We start from the raw sequence: 20,594 nt of genomic DNA on the forward strand, positions 1-20,594 counted from the left end.
AGTCTCGGGCCTGGGTGGCCTCACGGGGGTGGCCTAGGTGGGGCTGTTTGGGACAGGATGCTCGCCGCACTGGTAGCCGGCGGGAGGAGGGGGTGATGAGGCAAGGGAGAGGTCGTGGGGCACACAGGGAGTCCCCAGGTGTGACCGCAACGTCACGGTCCGGTCCCCGCTGAGCCGTGCTGGCTTCAGGATCACGAGCAGCACGTGGCTGGCCCCCGGCGCCGCGTCCCGCCCTCAGCCGCGCGGGGGCGCAGGGCGCAGGCGCGCTGCCGCAATGCGCGGGCGGCGGCGACGCCACTCCGGTCCGCCAGGGGCCGCTGTGGCGCAGGCGGGCTGGCCCGCGCTGTTGGGGCCGCGGCTCGCCGGTCCCTCTTGGGCACGGCCTTGCCGGTTTGGCGGGGTGAAAGGTTGCGAAGATGGCGACGGCCTTGAGCGAGGAGGAGCTGGACAATGAAGACTATTACTCGTTGCTGAACGTGCGCAGGGAGGTGAGGCCTGCGGCGGGACGCCGTCTGGGCGGAGGCCGCGCCCGGTGGCTCGGGAGGGCCGGGCTGGCGGCCACCGCTCCGTCCCCGCCACGGGCGGCCGGGACCCGGCGGGGAGGCCGCGTGACCCCGTCCGACATGCGCGACCGGCCGCCGACCGGGCGGTCCCCACTGCCCCGACCCTTGCACTGGGGGTGTCCCGCCGGCCTCTGCCCCTGCTCTCGGCGGCCGGGGCGCCGCGTCCTGGCAAGGCCAGAGGCCCCGGTACCCGCAGGAGGGAGAAGGCTCCCCGAGGTGGAGGCTCTTGGAGTGGGGTTCCCGGCCCTCCAGGACCCGGTGCCTCGTCCGGCTCACAAACTCACCTTGGCCGAGGGGCTAGGTCATCGCCCCCGGCCGGCAGAATGGGAAACTGAGTCTCAGGCACCAAGGTCAAAGCCACCAGCAAACCTTCCCACGGGGGTCTGTCCGGTTCCCGAGTATCCATGGGGACGTCCGGCTTCTGAAGTGAATTCAGGCCCCGAGGCGCGTGGCTTGTGTCCTCCTGTCCCCTGAGCTGCTGTCCCGAAATTGCAGGAAGAGCCTCCCGAACCTACAGCCTCGATTCGGAGGCCGCAGTTTAGGAAGAAGCCGTAAAGCCAGGAAAGCAGGCGGTGCCCCAAGCACGGCCTCAGCACGCGCGCCGCTTTCCAGACGCCCAGTGTTTGCACCCTGTTTCCTCACCCAGTAAGAGATAGGGTCTCACGCTGTGCCTGGCACGTAGTAGGGGCCCAGGAAGTTTCATTTCTTGTTGACCAGCCCAGCTGACATCAGCGTGAAGGGCAGGAAGGCTTCCAAGGTCAGGTCATAAGGTGGATCTTTTATCTCTAAGCTGCCGGGTTCGGTCTTCCCAGCCCTGCTAGAGAACCGTTAATTCCCTCTCTCATTTTTCCCAGCGATCGTAATTAGCCAAGTTTGACAAAGTTGTAGACAAAACCAGTCAAATGTGTGTCGTGCATAAATGTTGGTGTGCATCGTGTCTGTCGGTAATAGCCAACATTTTTTGAGTACTGCTTTTGTGCAGGGCCCCGTGCCGAGTGAACACTTTATGTTACATTATCTTGTTCATTTCTCATCCCGGCCCCTAAGGGAAATGTTATGATAATCCTTGATTTACAGCTCAGAAAACTGAGGCAGAGAGAGGTTAAGTGACTTGCCCAGAGTCACATCAGTAGAAAGTGCGAGAGCCTGAATTCATCCCTGGGAAGTCCGGGCGGAGCTTCCGCTCTGCTGTCATAACTAGTCAGACTACAGAGCTGCCAGTTCTGGTACCGTGAGCTTGGGCACCCACATAAAAATCCCCCAAATGTGTTAGCCACCACGCATTATGAACAATGAACTGTCTGGGGGGAACTGCAAGTCATGTTATCTGCCGTAGGCACCTGGAGGTTCTCATAAGTAATAAACAGTAAAGCTTGGGGTGAACCACTTCTTCGGCCTTGGGTTTCTTTCCCTTTGAATGAAGCTGTTTGGCTAGTTACTAAGTTTTCTCCAGTTCTTAGAAGCAAAGCAGTATATGAAACCAGCTTTTCTGAAACCAGCCTTTCTTACCACTGGTTTATAGTCGGTCTTATCAGTAATTGAGCAACAATGTATCCCATTTTCCAGGCTTACTGAATCTTATTTCAATTTTTTTTTTTTTAACGTTTATTTATTTTTGAGACAGAGAGAGACAGAGCATGAACAGGGGAGGGGCAGAGAGAGAGGGAGACACAGAATCTGAAACAGGCTCCAGGCTCTGAGCGGTCAGCACAGAGCCCGACGCGGGGCTCGAACTCACGGACCGTGAGATCATGACCTGAGCCGAAGTCGGTCGCTTAACCGACCGAGCCACCCAGGCGCCCCCAGGCTTACTGAATCTTAGGCAGCTGCAGATGATCAAAAAGATCTAGAATAATAGACTTGGCGAGAGTCTTTGGTAAGCATTTGTCAGAGGTATACCTTAAAAATGCTGGGGTCTTAGGACTTGCCATTGTTATTGGACTGATGAGTGGGAGTCAAATATTTATTTCTTAAAAAAAAAAAAAAAGTCTTATCTCTCCCAATGAGTTGAGGCACTTTTCATGTTTATGGCTGTAGGTGAAATTCCTGTGAAACATGTTCTCTTGCTAAAGTCACTTTGTGTTCCCTGTGTCCACAAGCTCTGTGTAAAATGTTATCAAGTGTGTGCAGATTTTATCTCTGAAGATTCTACTGGAAGAGAAGCTCTGAAGGTGATCTCTGGACTTGATATTTACTAGGATTTGTTTTGTGAGATCAGAAATCAACCTAAAGTTGAAATAGCATGATTTAGTTGGAGAGTTAGAGGAAAAATAGAAGTAATCTGAACTCTTACATGTGTGGTTGGAAGGAGACAATAACACCTGTTTATTTGCTGTCAGTTCTGCAGCTTGACGCCATTTACATATACCTGTAGGAGGCAAGGTCCTCTTCCCGGCAGTTATTCAGAGCACCTTCCAGAGAGTACCTTCAACGCTCTGTGTTCAGGAAGTTCAGAGACTTTTCCCTAGAAACCTCAAATGGAAGCAACCTGACCCAAAACCGGGGAATTCTATTTAAAATTTGAAAAATTACAAGCCTGATACATAGTTAAAATTGGAATAATACAGAAATGTTAAAAACCAGCTTACAAATCTCTTTTTCCAGGTTTTAAACTTCAAAATATCCACTTGTATTGTATTTCAGAGAGTGAAGCAGGCAGCTAGACAGGACCAGATTCTTCTCTAAACAAGACTTCTGTGATCTTTAATGATTCCCTTTTCTCCAGTGTTCTGGATTTCCTGTTTGCAGAGTAGAGCCATTATCACACTGAGGAGGGAGTAATTTATCATTAACCCGGCACTCTGAAACCAGATTGGCATCTTTGGTTTAGTGTAGTCAAATGTGTCATCATGTGCCTAAAATCTAACTGATCTGAGGTTTCTGGGATGACTTTCCAGGACTTAATTGGGAGAAAGAATTCCTGACCAATCAGTGAACTTTTCTTGATCTTTATACATTTTATAGACATTTTAACTGACACATTCTACACTGAATTTATGCCTTTTTTTAAGCTGAATTTATTTCTAAGTAAATGACTGAAATTCCTGCTTTATCAATGTGGCATTACCATTAAAAGAAGCTCTTTCATTTTTACGGATGCCTTTCAGCAGTGTTCCTAACCCATTTTAAGATCTTTGATCCCAATCAGTTTAGCTTTCAAGGGGCTGATCTCCTTCTCGAGTTTTAAACACTTTTTAAAAAGACAGTTAAGGAAAAAAATAAACTTACGTGAAAAGGTTTTTTTTCCTTGCTAATCCACCTGTGGAGGTCAGTCTTCTACACTAGCCTTGAAACTAGAATTGCAAAACTGTCACCTACCAATAAAAAGTTTCCCCGGAGTCCCTGCACTTTTTTTCGATCCCTGGTTTAGAGCACGCTGTTCTTTCCGAAGTTTTTGGTTGTCTGGGTTTCTCTGGCTGGAGATGAGAGTCACAGAGTGGGGCTAAACATTCAAGTTTGGACTGCGGATGGGAAGAAAGGGCTAGAGCAGGAGAGGAAGGTTTACTGGCCACTGTCCGGATTGACCTAGAGGGATGTCACGCAGCCCAACAGGATGGCTTGGCTGGACGTCTAGACCGTGGAGAGTAGTGGTGGGGGCTCAGCCAGGCACACACTCCAGTCCCTGAAGCAGGGAGGTGTTGTTTACTCATCCGTTGCTTATCTAACTTTGTGATGAGCAGCTAATTTGGTCTTAAGGAGGGATATCAAGATAGGTCTGAGAAGGTTGTTCCTATGTTCAAAGTTACCATACTTTGTAATCGTGACTCTGCTTAAAACGTGTGCATTCAGGAAGTAGTGTTAAGCCTTGGTTGTCCAAAAACCTGTCTTCTCCACAAGATCACATTCCTAAGGTCACCTGTAAGAGGCTGAGGAGGAAGGTCATTAGAAACTGGAGTCTCAGCCCACATTGCCCCTGGGTGACAAGTCATTTAACCTCTTTTTTTTTTTTTTTTTTTTTAAACAAGTCATTTAATCTCTTAAAGTGTCCCATTTACTCATGTGCTATAGTACTTCAGAGTTACTGGGAGAGTAGAAAGAGGCAACACTGTGGCTTTGCAGCCAGAAGGTCCTGTGTTCGAATCCCCATTTTACTATTGGCAGGAGCGGGTTCCTGCCTCTGGTGCAGTAGTTTACTCTTCCTGCTTCCCATTTTCTTTGATGTTGAAATGTAGGTGACAGGCAATAATTTATTAGGAACTTACTGTGAGCCAGCATGCTGTATACTGGAGTTTGGCAAGGTAATGAGGATATGTATACAGTGCCTTTGTACAGGTGGATGTTCATTTAATATTTATTGTTATTTCTTGAGTTTTGATAAAGCATGAGGTTTTGCTTACTTTAAAAGGACATGCGTGAACGTAGAAAAGCTTCGATACACTTCATCCTGGCTAAGTTTGCTATTCGTCTGTTATATCGATAAAATAAAAAACACAGTGCCAGGATTTGTGCTAAGTGTTAGGTTATGAATTCCCAAAGTTTTCTCTTTCTGTTCAAAATACTGAGTTTCTTCTCTTCAAAAGACAGTTATCCCTCTGAACTCTGCTTCCTGCAAAGTCATGACTTTGAGTGGGGAGGGGTTCCCAGAAGGTGGAGCCAAGTGTGGGAGTAGGGCGAAAGGGATAATCCAGAAAGACAGTGAGTATCTGTGGTAAAGGCGCAGAGGGACCCAAAAATATAACTGTCGTGAGCTGTCGGCCTTTAAGGGCCCAGGCAGGAAGGGGAGGACCTCCCTGATCAGAAGACAGAGCACTGGGGTCAGGAGGGTTCCCAGCTAGAGTTCAGAGAGGCTTCTGGGTGCAGAGGGAGCTCTTAGGATACCCAGTTGGTTCCAGTGTCATAATACGATTAGCAAACACCATGAGGTTAAATTGTAAAACGTGTTTTCTTTAATGAACCACAGGCTAGTTATTACCTTTCTGCTTCAGGCATTTCAAACAATTGCTTCTTGAAATTTTAATGCTTAGTTCTGCATTATCTACCAAAACACCTCTCTTTTTTTTCTTTGCTAAAGAGAATTCAATTGAAAGCTTTTATATTTGCTGTGAGTTCAGTAGTAAAACGGTGGATAAGAGAATACAGGACAAGGGAGCAACATGTTTTCGCGTTTCCCTTGGCTGTGGAATTTTAGTGTTTAACTTTTATTAAACTTTGACTTTTATTTTATTTATACCCTACCTTGTTCAAGAAAAGATTTAAGACAACTAACAGGAATGAATAAATAAAATGGCATGAGAGTTTAAAAGGGGGCCCCACTGGGAGAAAGACCGTCGGGAACACTGCCGCTTTATCATCAGAGTTGCGGCCCCTACGTTATCAAGGTCCCTTTTTCCCTTGAAGGAGCTCGGAGCTTGGAGCCTCCTCCAAGTTCATAGCCTGATGGCCGGCTCCCGTTTGGCTCTTGTACCGTTAGAACCATATCTGCATGCGACGAGTGCACAGTGTTCCCTCCCTCGTTTGGAGGAGCCAGAACATTCTTCAGTGGTAAAATGCCAGCAGACATCAACCACAAGAAGTCTGCGTGAGTGGGCAGGATTAACAGATGGACACGGAGAGAGCAAGTAGAAGGTCAGGCTTTTAGGGAAAAATAAGCCAAGCTCTTGATGCAAAGACAGGATCCGAACCATCACTTCTGACCCAGAAAGGAACTGGAGCTCATTTTTCTAAGACGCTGGCCTTTATTTACTGTTGTGTCTCAAGGGCACCAAAACCGCATATGGACATGACCGGGAAGAGAAATGAGCACCAAATTGTACAGCAGTCAGAAAAATCTCCCCTCAGCCCTTGGAATGACCTCTGGTCAGGAATCAAACTTTCTGCTCCACTGGCTCCTTTGTCCTCACATTCCGTTGTCTGTGGAGGTGGGCTTGGAGGAAAGCCCCCCGCCCCCGCCCCATGAACCTTGAAGGTGACCAGGGGCTTGCCTTTTTCTTTGTTAGTACGTAGACTTCTGTCATTACTGATCGCCTATTCTGTTTTTGAATTTATATTGCCATCTTGGGGGGAATGAGTTGTGTAGATTTTGTAAGTGTTTTCCTTCTGTGTAAGACAACTTAGATCTCGGAGTTACTTGATCAACCCCCTGTTTAACTTCTCTGACTTATTCGTGATTCTGTTGTCTCTCTCTGAAGCCCACCTTCCCGAAGCAGCATCTAAGATGGGTGTAGGAGGTTGACTTTTCAAAACCCATGACATGGACTGTATCCACCTGCCCCCTGTGCTCTACAAAGCTGTGGCCGTGTTCAGGGGTTCAAGAGAAGGACAGTTGAGGCCACTGAGCCCGGCACCTTCCATGGAAAGCCCCTGTGCACATTTGTCGGTGATGATTTGAAAAGGCAGAGATGGGGGCGGAGCTTGGAAAGATGAAGTCCTTGAACTCAGATTTGAGTTTGACTTTGTATTGTAGCAGCCTTACCTGGGGCAAGCCGGTTAGCCTCTCCGAGCCTCTCTCTTCACCCATAAACTCCAGACAATAATTTCACTGTCCTAGGGCTTTGGGGGAAATTAAGCAAGAACGCATGTAAGTGCTCCGCATAGTAATGGGCATGTTATTATGCAAAGTAAATGTCAGTATGTTGTTATTAGTATCGTGAGCATAAAAGTTAATAAGGAATGTGCTTATTGATTTGTCAGAGTTCCTCACACAGTTTGGATGAGCCCGCTGTGTGATTGATGTTTTGTAAATACCTGTCCTCTCTCTGCAGCTTTTCACTCTCATGAACCACAGTGTGGTCCCGGCCAGGGGCCAGGGTGCACGGGCTCTTACTCTCTAGCCAGCTTTTGGGTCAGGGGTCCAAGGTCAGGGAAACTCCTTCTCCACCTCAGATCACGCTTTTAAATCTTTCTGATCCTCATTGTGTTTACCTCGTTTTAAATGGAGGTCCCAATACCAATCTCAAGGTGTTCTGTGAGTATTTTTTTTTTATGTTTATTTATTTTTGAGAGAGAGCGAGACTGCGAATGAGGGAGGGGCAGAGAGTGGGGGACAGAGGATCTGAAGTGGGGTCTGTACTGACAGCAGCAAGTCCAATCGATGCGGGGCTCGAACTCTCAAACGGTGAGATCATGACCTGAGCAAAAGCCGGACACCCAATCGACTGAGTCACCCAGGCGCCCCAAGGTGTTCTGTGAGTATTAAAGCACCAAATGAGGAAATACCAGTGGGAGTGTTTTGTGCAAGTGTGTGTGTGTGCACCACGTGTGTGCCTGTGTGCCACCTTGAAGTCCCCTTCAGCTTTGGCTCCTCTGATGCTCCCTTTGTCCTCCTTTCTTACCTTGCCAGGTGCTCATTCTCCGTCCTGAGAATTCCCCCAGGTTTGGGCCTCGTGAGTTTGGCTCTTTTTAAAATCTCTTGCTTCTCCTGCATCTCTGTGTGCCTTCTGGGCTGTACGTGGTGGTCAGATTCACCTTCCCCCCCAGCCTGATGCTTCCAATTTCTCCCCAACCCATGCATCTGAGCCAGAACTCCTGGAGTGCTTTTTGGTCTGTTTCTCCTTACGGTATTGAGCCCCTTTTAATTGTCCCACAAACGCATTCAGCTTATAAAGCCTCCCCTTGACCCCCTGCCGACTCTGATCCTTCATTTCCACTCTGACTTCTGGGCTCCCAACCAACCCTCTAACCTCAACCCTGTGGTTCTGCTGCACTTTTCCTTAGGTCTCTCTGATTTTGATTTTTGTCAGTTCTAGTCAGACTGTACCAAACTAATATCAACAAACAGTACCAATCGCATTATTTCCCTGCCCAGAAACCTTTCATGACCTCCCATTGTTTATCGGGTCAGGGTCAAACTCTCGGCTCCGTTTTAAAGCACCTTATAAATTAGATGTTTTATGTTTTTTTGCCTACCGTATGGTGATGTTCTGCTTTTCTCCACTGCAAAGTAAGCGTCATGTGGTTAGGGACCACAGCTGTCTGATTCCCCGTTATATCCCTTTGGACAGTGTGGGTATATGATAAGTACCTGCCAATGTTTACTGAATGAACAAGCAAGTGGATGGATGTCCAAGTTCATTTCCTGCCAGCCTCCTGCTTATACTTCTTAGCTCTTGTCAGTTTGGTCAGTGTTCTGTCTCTGTCCCCAACAGTGGCCTGTTCGTCAGGATGTTCTTTTCCTCTGAAATGCCCCAGCCCGCCCTAGATACCAAAGCAAATCACAGTCCACCTTCTTGCATTCCCATTTGGGTCCCTCCACCTCCATGAAGTTTTCTTCGCATTCTCACTGCCCCGAACTTATTTCCCCCCCACTAATGTTAGCATTTCTGTCTTGTATTGTTTAGTTAAATCCATACATGTGGGGTTTTTTTAGGGGAAGCACACATCCACACGCACACCTAGTTTGTAAACTCCTTAATATATTTCTGTTGTACCTCCTGTGGTACTTAGGACAGGGCTGGCACTCGATCAATGGACTGACTCGAAGAGGTCAGTATTTACTAACATCATATTCGCGTGTCTAGACGTGTTTTACTTTGTGGAAAACCTGTGTCGAAGATCACATTGCGGTTTTGGCAACAGACCGCTCTAGAGGAATTTATTGGAAGGAGTTTATCAGTTATCAGCTTGGCATTTCTAAATTTTCACTTAGAAAAACTGTTCAAAGTCAGATGCAGGAGGAAGAGAGCAAATTGAGATGCAGGCCTTGGAGCTCGCTCCCTGCGGAGACTGGGTACCAGGCCGGGAGAGGAACGAGGGCTTGTCCTGCTGGGCTGGTGCTTTTTCACCTGGGAGACACCCTGTTCCTCTTCTGTTTATTGCAGGGGGAACTGGTTCCTTCTTTCTCATCTCTTGCAGGGGCATCAGTGACGATATTGGTAAAAGCAAATACGTTTCAGATGGATTCGATTGTAGTTTCTTTTGTCAGAGCTCAGTTTTCAGGATGGACAACGCGGGTTTAGTCTCACTCGAAATCCTGTTCTGCTTGAGACGCTCTTGTAAAGGTGGGTCAGGCGGAATGAGTCTGCACCACGCCTGAGATTGAGGGTGAGTCCGCGTGCGTCGTTGGAGTCTTGCTGTTTGCGGATGAACCCCAGCTTATTTCCAGACCCTCCAAACGAAAATGTAGAAGGCTGTGTTGAGCAGGGCAAATGACAGTAGAAGACGGCAGGACTGTGTGTGAGCGTGGTTTTATTGTGTGGAGTTTCGGACTACGTGGTGGGAGCCTTTGCAAAATGAAGTAGGACATTTTTCCAAGTCCGGCGTAGTGCTTTGGTGAGGACATGACTTGGTCTTCTCAGTGACACCAAGTGATCTGGAACAGCCCTCCTCCATGAAGCAGCTCTTACTCAGCATAAAGAACCCAGACTCTCTTGGTGTCAGTTAGCTCTGAAATCTGCTTCTTCCTTTAAATTGTATGAGCACCAAGTATCATAAAAAAATTACAGGTTTTATGAGCTGATGCAGTTGATTTCAATCAGATTGTCATGGAACATATGGACAATAATGAATCTTCAATTGTGGTAATTAGGCAAACTTCCCAAAATCCAATAGAACATAGTTTGTGGAGACTTCCTTCCGGAAATACAGCAACATAGATGCAGCCTGGGGGTTTGGGCTGGAAAGTATAGGCTTCAGCAACTAAAGACCTAGTGGCTTTCCTTTTCCTAAAATGAACGTGGTGAGGTGTAAGTGGCTGCTTACGTGCTTCGAAGTATTGAATTAAATCTTGTCATTGCGTTAGTTTTAAGTGCTGCACACCATTTATTGGTTCTTTGCTTGCCGGCCAGGACTACACTTCCTGGTCCCCTAGTGGTTGAGCGAGGCCCTGTGACTAGGTCTAGCCAATGATATGAGTGGAAGTGATGTGGGTCCTGCTCAGGCTGAAGGGTTTAAATGCTGGTGTGAGAGCCAGAGAGTCTCTGTCTCTTGCCCTTCCCTCTGCCTTAGAGACTGGCAGTGGTTCAGGGGCACCAAAGTGGCTCAGTCGGTTAAGCGTCCGACTCTTGGTTTCAGCTCAGGTCGTGATCTCGTTGTTCATGGGTTTGAGCCCTGCGTTGGCATTCTCTCTCTCTCCCTCTCTGCCCCGCCTGCACATGAGTGCACGCTCGCTCTCTCTCCCTCTCTCTCTCTCTCAGAATAAATAAATAAACTTAAAAAAGAAGAAATTAAAGCTCAATTAATAAAATATAAAAGGAGACATAAAGTGTACTAGTATTTCAGTAAGGCACAGGAAGACTGAAGGATTTCAAAATAGCTATGTATTGAAAAATAATGAAATTACAGAGATACAGACATCACAGCAGATAAAATGAAAAACATCTAGTAACTACACAGTGAAATAACTGAGAGCCAGTTGAATGAATCTCTGAAATCTCTTATATTTGTGCTGTAAAACTACCACCTTAGAAATTACTAGCAAACACAATACACAAGTACACATTTTGTTAACCATCAAAACAGTGAGGTCATCACATATCATTTGGCCTTAAGTAATTCCCACTGTATGCATGACACGGTGAGAAAAAGGCAAGCGGTGGCTTAGTTTTATTGAAACTAGTTTTCAGACCCCCAGGGGGCCCCTAGAACCGCCGCCCTCCCCAATCATGACCGATACAGTCTCCGTTCAGACATACAGACATACGGGTGTTCCTCACCCATTTCCACTTACTTCGTTAAATGAAAATAGAAAACGAAAGCAGAGTGGCTGTATGCTCTTTGAGTGTGTGCATCACATTGATTCCAGAGATGGTCTTCCCCAGACTTTGGGTAGGTGGAGGTAGTAGTAGCTTCTTCAGTGGCTTCATTATTCAACGATAGCAAATAGGATGAAACTGGAGTCCGAGACTTTTCTGAGGATGACGCCACAGCAGAGATCAGAAGAGAGACAATGTATAGGTTTGGTTTTGTAAAAGTGGAGAACTTCTGTGTTTGCTAAAGACAAAAAACCAAAACCTAAAAAAAAACAACCCATAACACAATTTAAAAACTCAAAAGGAGTATACAGTATATTTATTTGATCAACAATTCATCTATTTCCAATGTATATAAAGAACTCTTGGAAGTTAAGCAAAAAAAAAAAAAAAAAAAAAAAAGGGATAAATGCCCCAATAGGAACACAAAACAAAGGAAACAAATAGGTTATTTCATAAAAGAAGAAATCTAAAATGCAAATAAATACATGGAAAAATATCCACCCTCAATAGTAAACAAACATGCAATTTTTTTAGTGTTTATTTTTGAGAGAGAGAGCAAGTGGGGGAGGGGCAGAGAGAACGGGAGACAGGATCTGAAGCAGGCACTGTGCTGCCAGCAGAGAGCCCAACACAGGACTTGAACTCCTGAACCACGAGACCATGACCTGAGCTGAAGTTGAATGCTTAACTGACTGAGCCACCCAAGTGCCCCCCCTTTTTAATGTAAACAAACATGTAATTTAAAACAGGGTACCCGTCTTTGTCTGCCAGATGGACAAAGATTGTTTCCTTTCTAATGGTAACATTCAGTGCTGATATGCTGGGTCTGCTCCCCTCCCCCCCCCCCCCCCCCCCCCAGCCAGAAGACGTGACGTTTATTCCCTGGAGAAATTGAACCAGGAAAGCTTCAGAGCCTAGACCTAGACGCAGTGGAGGGCGAGAGTGGCACCCTTACAAAAGCAGGGAATACCTGAGCGATTGTATCCTGCATGGTGAGACTTAACAGCTTTTCCCATTTGTTCTCTGTGCTCTTTCCTGAAAAAACTAACCTATCAAAAAGAAAACACTGCCAAGTGAAACTTCCCTTCCTGGTCCTCTCCCAGCCATTCCACAGAGAGGCTCATCAGATGACAAGGCCTATTCACATAGGGCTTCCAAATACTTTCTTAGTATCTTACTGTCACATATAAATTGATATTAAGGAACCATCAAATATTTGAAGGAATGCTCCAGTCTGAAATTCGAAGATCATGCAGACAGAGAAGAGAAATGAAAGAAGCAGTGCAGCGAGTTTGAAAACTAGATGGTCTTCAGAGAGAGAAGATATTATGTGTAAGAAATAAGAACAAGGTGATACTTTTAAAAGAAATATATACAAATGAAGAAACTCTTGGAACTTAAAAATAAGATAGAAGTTAAAACTCTATAGAGGGCTGGAAGGTGAGGAAATCTCCATGAAAGTAAAATTTAAAACTTAGAAGACCAACTCTTAGGCAGTAAAAAGGGGAAGACAGTATTAAACAATTATTATCAGAAAGATTCTCAGAACCAAAAAGTATGAGACTCTAGATGGAAAGGACCAATGAAGTAACTAGCACCGTGGGTGGAAGAGAAAAGACCTGTGCTGAGGGTAATCATAGGTTAAAGAGAGCATCCTAAAAGTTTCCAAATAGATCACAAAGTATTGGAAATTGGAATGACATTAACCTATCTCGGCAGTGGTACTGTAAACTAGAAGACAATGAAACAATACAGTAAGAGTTCTGAGGGAAAAAATATTTCTGGGCAAGAATTCTATCCTCAGCTAACTACTTATCAAATATAAAGGCAGAATATAAGAACATTTTGGGGTGCCTGGCTGGTTCAGTCAGTAGAGCGTGCAACTCTTGATCTCAAGGCTCTGAGTTCAAGCCCCATGATGGGTGTAGCTTACTTTAAAAAAAATTTTTTTAAATTTCTTAATGTTTATTTATTATTGAGAGACAGAGAGAGACAGAGTGTGAGCAGGGGAGGGGTAGAGAGAGGAGGAGACACAGAATCTGAAGTAGGCTCCAGGCTCTGAGCCATCAGCACAGAGCCCGACGTGGGGCTCGAACTCACGGACTGTGAGATCATGACCTGAGCCGAAGTCAGTTGCCTAACCAACTGAGCCACCCAGGCGCCCCTCCAAAAAATTTTTTTTGAGATCTGCAAAGTCTAAAATATTTTTCCTCCTAGCCAACCTTTGTAAAGGAAACTACTGGAGGTTGAGCTTTACTAAAATAAAGGAGAAAACCAGGAAAGAGAAAGGTTGTAGGATACAGAACAGAAGAGACTGACTCAGGAAGATACCCTGGAGGATGGTGACAGGAAATCCTAGGATGAAGTTTGTCTAGCAGGCCTAACATTGGACACAATGCAGAGATCTCTGGGAGGGATACCTCTTAGGAAAAAAGAAAAACTTGGACTTGGTAAACTGTTTTGTATTTTTGTAGTGAAAAGAGTATTAGAAGTCTCTACTTATAAGTGCCTTACTATGAGGAGTTGGAGAAGAATCTGTGATAGATACCTAGAAAGCTAAAGCAAACGGAAAAAAGTTAGGCAGTTACTAACTCCAGGAAAAATTAAAAGTAGTTCAGGAAAAGAAATAACAATCACAGTATCTGGTTCATTCAGCTTTGAGCTATATTTTCATAGTCATAATAAAAATTAAATTAAGTTTCACGGTACCTGGGTGGCTCAGTGAGTTCAATGTCTTGATTTTGGCTCAGGTCATTATCTCATGGTTGTGAGGCCTAGCCCCACGTCAGGCTCCTCGCTGGGTATGGAGCCTGCTTGAAATTTCCCTCTCTCTCTCCCTCTCTCCCACCCCCACTTACATGCCTGTGCACTCTCTCTCAAAATTAAAAAAAATTGAAATGATGTGGAAAATACTTAAAGACCAATAAAAGTCACAAAAACAAAACCTCATAAAGACCTTTAAACAGAAAAAAAAGACAAAATTATAGAAAAACAAATATTTTGTCTATAATTTTCTTTTTTCTTTTCTTTTTAAAAGTTTATTTATTTCGAGAGAGAGAGTGCATGTGAGCAGGGGAGGGGCAAAAAGAGAGGGAGTGAGAGGATCCCAAGCAGACTCTGCACTGTCAGCTCAAACACAATGCAGGACTCAGACTTAGGAACCGTGATCATGACCTGAACTGAAACCAGGAGCTGGACACTTAACTGACTGAGCCACCCAGGTGCCCCTATTTTTATTTTTATTTTTATTTTTATTTTTATTTTTATTTTTATTTTTATTTTTATTTTTTTAGGTTGTTTTTTGGTTTTTGGTTTTTGGTTTTTTTTAAGTAAGCTGTATGTGGAGCTCAAACTCAGCCCCTAGATCAGGAGTCACACTTGCCACCAACTGAGCCAGCCAGGTGCTATGTACTTTTCATTTTATCCATGATGAGTGTGTATACTTTTCTAATAAGAATAAAGGTTTTTTAAAGGTAATTCAACTGGGAAAAACCTAGCACTTGACTCATTTCTTTAGCCTATTTTGACCAGAAGAATTGATGGCCATTTTTATCTCTATGCTGATGACAAAGCTTTTGTTCATATTTTTGAAATTGGTGTTTATTTTGCTTCATATCCTCACCCAGACTTAATATTCTCAGTCTTTGTCATTTTAGATATTCTCACGGTTGTGTAGTGATACCTACTTTTGTTTGTAATTTGCACTTCCGTAATGACTAATAATATTGAATGTCTTTTCATGTACTTTTTAGCCATTACTGTATCACCTTTGGTTGAAGTTTCTGTTTAAATCTTTTACTCATTATTTTATTGGGTTTTCTTCTTTAGTTGTAAGAGCTCTTTGTATATTCTGGATACGGGTCTATTGAATACATGTTTTACAAATATTTTTCTTTTATTGTTCTGACAGGAAATCTTTAACTCAAGGTTACAAAAATGATCTCCTATGTTTTCATTTTAGAAGTTTTATGGTTTTAGCTTTCACATTTAGGGTTTTTTTTTTTTTTCTTCCATTTTTGAGGTGTTTTTTTTTTTCAATTGTTTAAACTGTAAAATACAAATAACAAAATTTACCATCTTACCCGTTTTTAAGTATACAGTTGAGTGGTGGTAAGTGCATACATATTGTTGTGTAACCATTACCACCACCTATCTTCTAAAGTCTTTTCATCTTGCAGAACTGAAATTCTACCCATCTGCACACATCCCAAAGTGTGTTCTGGTGTCACGAGTAGAATATTGTATATATGTCTGTTAGATCTACTTGGTTTACTGTGTTGTCCCGGTCCTGTTTCTTTATTTCTGCCTGGTTATTCTCTACATTATTGAAGCAAGATAGTGCAGTTTCCAACCATTATTGTAGGACTGTCTATTTCTCCTTTCAATTCTGTCAATTTTTGCTTCATATATTTTGACAGTCTGTTATTAGGTAACAAATAGTTATAATTGTTAATATGTTCTTTCTATATTGGACCTTCTATGAATATATATTGTCCTTCTATGTTTCTTGCAACCTTTTTTGATTTAGTGTCTATTTTGTCTGATATTAGTGGAGCCACCCTACTCTCTCTGTTACTATTTGCAGGGAATGTTTTTCCATCCCTTTACTTTTCACATATTAGTGTCTTTGGTTCTAAAGCTAGTCTCCTATAGACAGCAAATAGTTGGGTCGTGGTTTGTTTGTTTTTTTAATTCATCCTGCTAATCTCTTTTGATTGGAGAATTCAACCCGTTGAGTTTAAAGTAATTATTGATAAGGCGGGCCTTATTTCTGCTGTTTTGCTATTTCCTTTCTATGCCCTGTATCTTTTTTTGTCCTTTAATTTCCAAATTAGGGTCTTTTGTGTTTAGCCATTTTTTAATAGTGAAACGTTTTAATTCCTTCCTCACTTTTCACATGTATTCTGTTTTCTTTGTGGTTTAGTGTGTTAAACTACATTTAACTTCCTAATACTCTAATTTGAATTTATACCAGCTTAACTTCTATAACATACAAAAACTCTTTCCCATGCCTTTCAGCGATCGAGGTCATAGAATTACATCTTTATCTGTTGCGTCTCCAAAAAATAACCTGATAACTGTTTTCCCTAATGCATTAGCCTCTTACATGATGTAGAAACAAAATGTGAAGTTACACGCCAAAGTTACAAAGGACTAGCTTTTAGTCTGACAGGCTTTTTTAATGTGTCGGTCACTTAAATTATTAAGAAAACAAAATGTGGAGTTAGGATCTGTTTTTGCGGCTAACACTAGCTTTTATACTTGCACTTGTCTTTAACCTTTACTGAGACCTGTATTTCCTCATATGGCTTTGAGTTGCAGTCTTTCATTTCACTCTACAGGACTCCCTGGAGCTCGCTTGCAGGGCAGGTTTAGTGGTAATGAACTCCCTTGGCTCCTGTGTATCCGTTTTTGTTTATCCGGAGGTCTTTGCGTGACCTCCTGTCTGATGCAAGATAAGGGTCCAGGTTCTCCTTTCTGTATGTGGATGTTCCCCTCTTTCAGCATCATGTATTAGAGACTATCTTTTCCCCTTGAACCATCTTGACCTCTTTGTCGGAGGTCACGTGGCCATATGTATGTAGGGGTCGGTTTGGACTCACTACCGTGCCGTTGACTTTTGCATTGGTTCTTTCCCCTGTACCACACTGTCTTGATTCCCATAGCCTTGTGCTAAATCTTAAAATCCGGTCACATAAGTCCGCCGGTTGTTTTTCAGCTATTCTGGCTGATAAAACAACTAGGAAAGTAACATACCTTTGTGTTCCATAGCCTTTGTTTTTCCACATGAGTTTTAGAACTGGCTTGTCTGTTTCTACAGCAAAAGGCCTGGTGGGGTTTTGGGTTGCGTGGTATCTGTAGCATGCTCTGGGAGAATGTGGCATCTTACTAATGTTGACTCTTCCGATGCACGAAAATGGTTTATCCCTCCATCGTTTTCACTGTCAGAGTTGTGTTGTGGCTGCCCATGGACACGTTCTGCACGCACTCGTTCCGTCCATCCCTAAGCAGTTCGTGTTTGTGATGGTGCTCTGAGTGCATTGTCTTTTTAAATTTTAGTTTTTAGTAATGTAGGAAAAAATTGATATTTGCATATTGACCCCATATCCCGTGACCTCACTGATGTCACTTAGCAGCCTTTTTGTAGGCGCTTTATGATTTCCCACATAGGTGATGTCCGCAAATGCAGAAAGTTTTACTTTCTCCCTTGTAATCTGTATGCCTTTTGGTTTTGTGCCTTACCACAGGAATTTCATTTTTGTCTTGTATAGCATCGATGAATCCAACCATTTTAACAGACCACTAAACTCTACAGCCAGGTCACAAAGGACCTTTCCACTGTGAATGTTATGATCACTAAGGCTGGATTTATAATAAATTTACTTTAATTAGAAATATAACCAGATGATTGACATGCTGGAACTTTTCAGACTTAAGGCACAGTACATCTCCTTACTTTATGTAGGATTTTAGAAACAAGTGTGCAACTGTAGGTTTCATTTTTAATGATAGCAGATTTTGAGATGATACCAGTATTTTTATGATAAAGAGTTTATCATTTGTGAAATATTGAACCAGTGACCTTAGCTATTCAGATATGATGAAAGGCCCAATCTAACCTTTTATTGAACATGATATTTATTAAAAATGAAACTCCTCGTTTCTATTAATCAATAACACATTAAGCCATTTATTAATATGATTACAGAAGGTCTTGCAGATTAGATATTCTGCCCCCTTGTCATCTAGTTTAACAACCAGGAAACAGCAGTCTAAGCTAGAGTTAGCCAAATCTGTCTAATCATGCGCCTGTAACTTTTATGAGATACTGGAAAGAACACTTACAATTTGCAGAAAGAAAATAATCTGTAGTTGCTGTCTTGGAAGGAACAAGCCCCTTTTACATCATTACATAAGTAAACCTACCTGGAGAAGATCTATTTTATTTAGTTAACCATTATTTATTTGCTTAAAACAGTGAGGTTTGGTACAGGTGGCATATGGGTAAATGTGGCAAGAAATGCGTCGCATGCTTGATGTCGGCCAGGAAAGAAGCCTGTGGTAGGAGAAAGAAGAAAGAGCTGCAGAGTCGGGACTGTTGAGGCACATCTCTGCTATGGGGTCTCATGGTTTTTATTGAAACGGAGTGCCCATCTAGCAAAGGGCACGTGTCCTAAGTGAATTTTCAGAAACGAACTGCTTCCTGGATGAGCACTCCTGTTACCCTGTGCCAGTACCCTGTGTCCTGTTCCGGTCTCAGTGTGCGTGATGCCACGGGAATGTCGAGCTTCACTTGTGACAGTTAGGACAGCCAAGGACCCGGACCCCTTCGGAATACACAGCATTGTTGAGTGCTCTACAGGTCCCGCTTCATTTACTCCTCACAGTAACTTTGAGGAGGGAGGTCCCGCAGTCTGCGGTTTCAAGTTGAGAAAACGAGGAAAAGGTTTTACAAGAGCCACCCTTTGTAAGCAAGCACCGTGGGGTCTGCTCTCCCCTCGTTGTCTCCCCATCCCTGAGACTTTGCAGATGAACGAGCTGAGGGTCTGAAAGCTCATTTGCCCCCAGCCCGTGTTCTTCACCACTAACCTCGGAGGCAGCCGGCTACAAGTTGTTCAACAGTGTCACGCTCAGGGGCTGCCCCAAAGGGAGGGCGGAAGACTGGTGCTGGAACAGGGCAGACATCTGCCTGGCAAGGGGCTGCTCGGTCAGCCAAGTCTTTGACCCCCTTCCAAGAAGCTGCTGATGTAAAACTGTGTGCAAATGAGCCTCTGTCCAAACAAGCAGTAATGGTCTGTGTCTGGTTTAAAGGACAGGCAGAGTGTCTCGGGTATAGGTGTTTCTTTTCCGGATAACAGATCATGTGAAGTCAGAGCTGGTAGGGCTTGTAGAGGTCAGCCAGCCAGCCACCTCCCCGCCCAGACAAAGAAGCCGAGGGCCCGGAGGTGAAGGCATCGTCCTGATGGCACCGACGGGCACCAGGCCTCCCCACGGCCTCTCCTCTCGGGCATGTGTGACTGACATCTTACCAGTCACATGGAGTGTCTTTCTTTTGGAGTTCTTCAGAACTCCTTGTTTAAAACCTCTAGGGAACCTGCACAATGTTGCTGGTTTTCTAACATCTGAAGAACTTAGTTTTGCATAAAGTGTTTAAATTTTGTGCCTGGAGCATCTGGGTGGCTCAGTCGGTTAAGCATCTGACTCTTGATTTCTGTTCAAGTCACGATCTCACGGTTTGTGACAGCGCAGAGCCTGTTTGGGATCCTCTCTCTCTCTCTCTCTCTCTCTCTTCTCTCTCTCTCTCTCTTCCCCTTCCCCGCTTCATGCTCTTTCTCTAAATAAACTTAAAAAAATAAAAATAAATTTCATGCCGAAAAGTTATTACTAAAGTACAATAAAGTTTTTCCTTTTTTCCTTAGTGAAAAAAACTCATTAGTCCTGGAACTGGAAGGTAATGAAAAGTTGTGGAAATTATAGAAAAATGTGGTCAAACGTTTTCCCTTGTAACCTTGATCCCTTGATCAGTCCCTGTACTGGTTCTCCTTGGGGACACGTGTTCTGAGGCCTGTTCCTAGCGCACTGTTGGCCCTGGCATTCTCGCCGGGGACCTGGTCCCGTTCTCTGCCCGCATGGCTGGTTTTTTGGTCCCTCCGGTGTGTCATCGGCAACCCAGAAGTGGGCTTCTATTGTCAAAATGGTGAGGGGGTTGCCTCCCAAAAACAAAATGTTCTTTACTTGACCGGTCATCTGGATAGAGCTGCCTGTTCGGCATCACCTCGAATAGACCCAAACGGTCCCGGAGGCTGATATGAAATCACACAGAATGTTTCCCCAAAATAGACCCACGGGGCTGGCCAGGTTGGTGGCTCGGTGTTCCTAGGGCCTCTGAGGGATTTTGTGTCTGAGGACATCTTGGTGGCTGTGCGGCAGGCAAAGCAGAGTGTGGGTTTTATCCTCCCTGCCCCCCCCCCCCCTTCTGTGCGGCTAAAATACACTCAGTCCATTGTACTTACTTGGTATCATCTGTTCTTCCCATGGTGCATGTTTTCCCTCAAACTGAGGACATGTGAGGACTGGGGAGCTGAATGCTTGGGGGGAGGTCTTCTGGGTTTGTGGGGGAGGGCTTTTGTTTCTATAGGATAGCAACGCATTTTTGCCCACTTTCTGTGCTCCCTTTTAGAATCAGAGATTGAATCGGAGGCTTGTGTTGGTTTTACAATTTTATTTGTGGTTTTTACGGGTAAATCTTCATCGAGGTTCCCTTGTCAGAAAACTGGATAAATGCATGGCCTTTCTGTCTGATGGTAGATAGCTTTTTTCCTGTCTGAACCAGTTTTCTGTTGAGAGTGCCTCCGCGTGATTTATTTCAAATAACTTGGGTTAGAAAGTAAGCGGGTCTGTG

The 20,594-nt window shown here is 44.3% G+C and overlaps 1 protein-coding gene across 1 annotated transcript in view; it reads left to right on the forward strand.

Annotated features, from left to right (window-relative positions):
* Positions 1 to 355: 355 nt before the first annotated feature.
* The window catches only part of DNAJC11 (DnaJ heat shock protein family (Hsp40) member C11), a 65,395-nt gene continuing 45,156 nt past the window's right edge, over positions 356 to 20,594 (forward strand). The window contains exon 1 of the mRNA XM_060623510.3: positions 356 to 488. Within this exon, the coding sequence (XP_060479493.1) occupies positions 417 to 488 (72 nt within the window). The 5' untranslated portion in view covers positions 356 to 416. The remainder of the gene's footprint in view (positions 489 to 20,594) is intronic.

Source organism: Panthera onca, chromosome C1, assembly GCF_046562875.1.
Source record: "Panthera onca isolate mPanOnc1 chromosome C1, mPanOnc1 haplotype 2, whole genome shotgun sequence".
Lineage (NCBI taxonomy): Eukaryota > Metazoa > Chordata > Mammalia > Carnivora > Felidae > Panthera > Panthera onca.